General features: G+C 34.8%; 1 protein-coding gene across 1 annotated transcript; it reads left to right on the forward strand.

Annotated features, from left to right (window-relative positions):
* Positions 1–675: 675 nt before the first annotated feature.
* LOC111139649 (putative vomeronasal receptor-like protein 4) lies at positions 676–1,661 on the forward strand. The gene is given in 2 exon segments (XM_022491975.1): positions 676–1,558; positions 1,561–1,661. Coding segments are annotated over 2 exon segments (984 nt in total).
* Positions 1,662–4,274: the final 2,613 nt, after the last annotated feature.

Below are 4,274 nucleotides of genomic sequence, written 5' to 3' on the forward strand. Positions count from 1 at the left end.
AGAGGAGGAGGAAGAGGAGGAGGAGGAAGGGGAAGAGGAGGAGGGGGAGCAGGAGGAGGAGAAGAAGGAGAAGGAGGAGGAGAGGGAAGGTAGGGGAGGGGGAGGAGGAGGAGGAGGAGAAGTAGAAGATGAAGGAGAAGAAGAGAAAGGGAGAAGAAGGAGAAAGAAGGAGGATTGGGGGAGAAGAAGAAAAAGGAGAAAGAGGGACGCCTGGGTGGCTCAGTGGGTTAAAGCCTCTGCCTTTGGCTCAGGTCATGATCCCAGGGTCCTGGGGGATCAAGCCCCACGTCAGGCTTTCTGCTCGGCAGGGAGCCTGCTTCCCCCTCTCTCTGACTGCGTCTCTGCCTACTTGTGATCTCTCTCTGTGTGTCAAATAAATAAATAAAATCTTTTAATAAAAAAAGGAGAAAGAGATAAAGGAGGAGAAATGCATGTACCGCAGAAGTATGGGAAATGGGTACATTATTCTGGCATGATCGTGGATACATTGTGTGAGATCTCTCAATAGATAGATGGACTGTATTTCTAAGACTTTATACAATGTAGATTTACTGATTATTTAGGAGATATAAAAATTGTGATGATGATGATGATTTTGACTACAAAATAAATATCATGGATAATATGAGGTCTATATTTTTTCAGATGTACAAAATACACTTCTTCTTTTCCACTATGATAATTGCATTTTCCATGCATGTTACTATTAAAATATGTCAATTTTTACAACTTGGCACTGGAATCTTAGCCAACACCTTCCTCCTTCTCTTCCAAATCTTCATGCTCCTTCTGGATCAGAGGCCTAAGCCCACTGACCTTATCATCTGTCACTTGGCCCTTGTCCACATAATGAAACTCTTCATTATACTATTTCTGTTGCCTACAGAGCTGTTTGAATCACCAAACTTTCTGAATGATTTCAAATGTAAGGTTTTATTCTACAAGAGCAGAGTGATGAGGGGTCTCTCCATCTGTACCACCTGCCTCCTGAACATAATCCAGGCCATCACCACCAGCCCCAGCACTTCCTGGTTGGGCAGATTTAAACATAAACACACACATTACATCTTCCATTCCTTTGTCATCTTACGGTTTCTCAGTTTGTCTCTCAGTGTGAACTCCATCTTTTATACTGTTGCATCTTCTAATACAACCAACGGCAACCTACTGAATGTCAGTAAATACTGCTCACTTTCCCCTGTAGCCCCCACCATCAGGGCACTGCTTTTCACTTTGACATTATCCAGGGATGTCTACTTAGTCGGAGTCATGCTGTTCTCAAGTGCATACACGGTGACTCATTTGACCAGACATCAGAGGCGTTGCCAGCACCTTCACAGCACCAGTTTCTCTTCAAGAGCCTCTCCAGAGAAAAGGGCCACCCGCACTGTCCTGTTGTTGGTGAGTTTCTTTGTGGTCGTCTACTGGGTGGACTTCATCATCTCATCACCTATAATCCTATTATGGGCATATAACCCTCTTATACTAGACTGCCAGAAGCTTTTGAGCAATGTTTATGCCACTGTCAGTTCTTTGGTATTAATTTGTTCTGATAAAAGGATAAAAATATGTTGCAAAAATGTAGCAAACTCACAATCAATTTTAAACAAGTTAATCATGAAATAATTATCCAAAAACTCGTTTTCCTTTTATTCAAATGACAGTTGATTTATTTATATAATGTTTAAAGTGTATAACATTATACTTTATCTAAATATTTTTGAAACCTATGATGCCAAGGACCTTCCGTGTGCTTACAAGTTCCTTTGTCTTTCATTCTCTTTCTCCAACTTTGTGAAGGAAAATTTTATTTCTATTCCAAAAAATTATAGACTAAAGTAGCTTCCCTTGGTAACCCAATCAATTCTTTTCAATTAAATTTACTCCTTTTACTTCAAGATATTAAGCTAAGTATCCAACTTAAGCCTGAGCAACAATTTCTCTCAAGACTGTGTGTTTATTTCTCTCTGCTCTGTCTTCTAGAAAGGCTGTAGAGATTTTGCTTTCATTTTTCTCTAGTTTATATTTCACTACTTTTAACTTTTTTTCTCTTTTTCTCAGTGCTTTAAATTTTTCTTTTTCTTTTGTTATATGCAATTTTTGTTTCTGGTAAGTATTTTTATTTTGCCCATTTTTGTTACAATGCATTTCTGATTTGTAAGTTCCTTGTCTAATTATAAAATTAGAAATTTGTTTATCATTGTCTATTTAATTTTTTATTGCTTTTGTATACACTAGTAAAACAATTAAATGATTTTATTTCTTCTTATTCTATTTCATATATCCTTAGTGACTACTTTTTTCCATAACCACCTCTCTCTTTATGTCCTTAAGTTAAAATATTTCTTTTTTTCTTAGTTGCAATATTTCTGCTCAATCTTCTAGTTTATTTATCCTCTCATCAATTCAGACTAATTTCACCAAAATATTGTGTGTTAAATTTAGTGTTATTTTTTTTAAATTTCAATTGTTTAATTCTATTAGGCTCTTTTCCAAATATTCTTTTCTTTTCTTTTTTTTTTTTTGTCAGAAAGAGAGAGAGAGAGCACAGGCAGACAGAGTGGCAGGCAGAGGCAGAGGGAGAAGCAGGCTCCCCACAGAACAAGGAGCCCGATGTGGGACTCGATCCCAGGACACTGGGATCATGACCTGAGCCGAAGGCAGCTGCTTAACCAACTGAGCCACCCAGGCGTCCCTCTTTTCCAAATATTCTTGACAAGTGTTTCGAGTTTCTTACTCTTTCCATAGCACTTTGATTTCTTTTGTTTTCCATTGGCTTTACTTAAACATTGTAAACATACTGCTGATATCTATATTATGTAACACGTAAATTCTTCTGACCCTCCTCTCATTAGCTTATTTATGAGTTCTACCTTTCACAGTTTTGTTGTGAAATTTGGGATATATAACATTTGAGATGTCTTTAGTCACTTTCTTTCTTTGTTTATTCCAATCGTCCTGGAGTACCCACACAGGTTTTGATGAGACAATATGTGGACAGAGAGTTGGCTTTTTACTTTGATTACTTCTTTACATCCTTCTTTTAACTTACTTCAGGACCTGGCATGATCTTACATGGTTTTTTTTTCTGTCTCTGTTGAACATTTTAAATATTCTTATAACTCTTGAGTATTTTTAGTTGTCTACATTAAAATAAGTTTTGGAATTCATGTGCTTTTTACTTGAACCACAGATACCCACATTGTACAAATGAGGGGAATATTTCACATAGATATTTTGAAGCAGACAACTGCATCTTATGAGAAATTTCCATTTGATGTATTTGGATCATTCCCTTTACCCACTATATTACTATTTAACAAAATTTTTTTTAGGATGTGATTATTTTCCTCATACTTGAATTTATTTACATGTTTTACAGAAATTTCTGATGCAATAATCCTCCAGTATCAATGGTTAGTTTGTGCATAGAAATGTTTTACTGTTCTGTAACATAACGTTGGTAGAATTATTTTCGTGATTTTAGTCCTTTTTGCTCTACTTGCCATGCTCCCTTTGCAGTATATCCAGGACCTTGTAGATGTAATCTCAGTTGGAATTTTGTACCTGTAGCTTTGCAAATTTCTTTTACAAATATGCATTTAGCTAGATGTTGTCTGTTGATTATACTTACATTTATAGTTTCTATTGTCATTTTTTCAGTGCTCAGAAAATATCATATATAGAATTTATGCTTTAATGAATTTAATGGGTTTTTTTTTTAGGTCTAAATACTGTTAATTGAAATGATCTGCTCTGCCACTTGAAAAATCTGTGTCTTCTCTTTACTTGTCAAAATGCTGACAATTTGTCTGTTTCCTGAACTATTCAAACTTTCTAATAAACTTTTCTAATACAATTAATTCTAATAAAGTTATTTATCAGTTATAAAGAATTCATTAGTTTGTTATCTCTTAATATAATTGTAATTATCTCAATGTCTTACATAAACTTTTGTTTTATACATTAAAGTCTTTGATATTATATCTATACGTCTTTGTCTATATCTATATATTTAGATATTGCCTAACTCGTATGTGTAATTATTAACTATTCTAGTTTTTAAAAATTCTTGTATCACAATACCATTCTTTATTTACATGTCATTTTATATAATTGTATTCAAATTCATTTTTGTGCCCTAAATATTGTAGCAAAAGGGAAGGTGGAGTTACTCCACAGTCTTAATAAAATCCAAAATCAAATCATACACTTCCTTATTTGTTTTGATTCTGTACTTTCTTTGTTCCAAACAATAAATATAAGTAGTATTA

This window comes from Enhydra lutris, unplaced genomic scaffold, assembly GCF_002288905.1.
Source record: "Enhydra lutris kenyoni isolate GAN:26980312 unplaced genomic scaffold, ASM228890v2 scaffoldscaffold112, whole genome shotgun sequence".
Taxonomy (NCBI): Eukaryota; Metazoa; Chordata; class Mammalia; order Carnivora; family Mustelidae; genus Enhydra; species Enhydra lutris.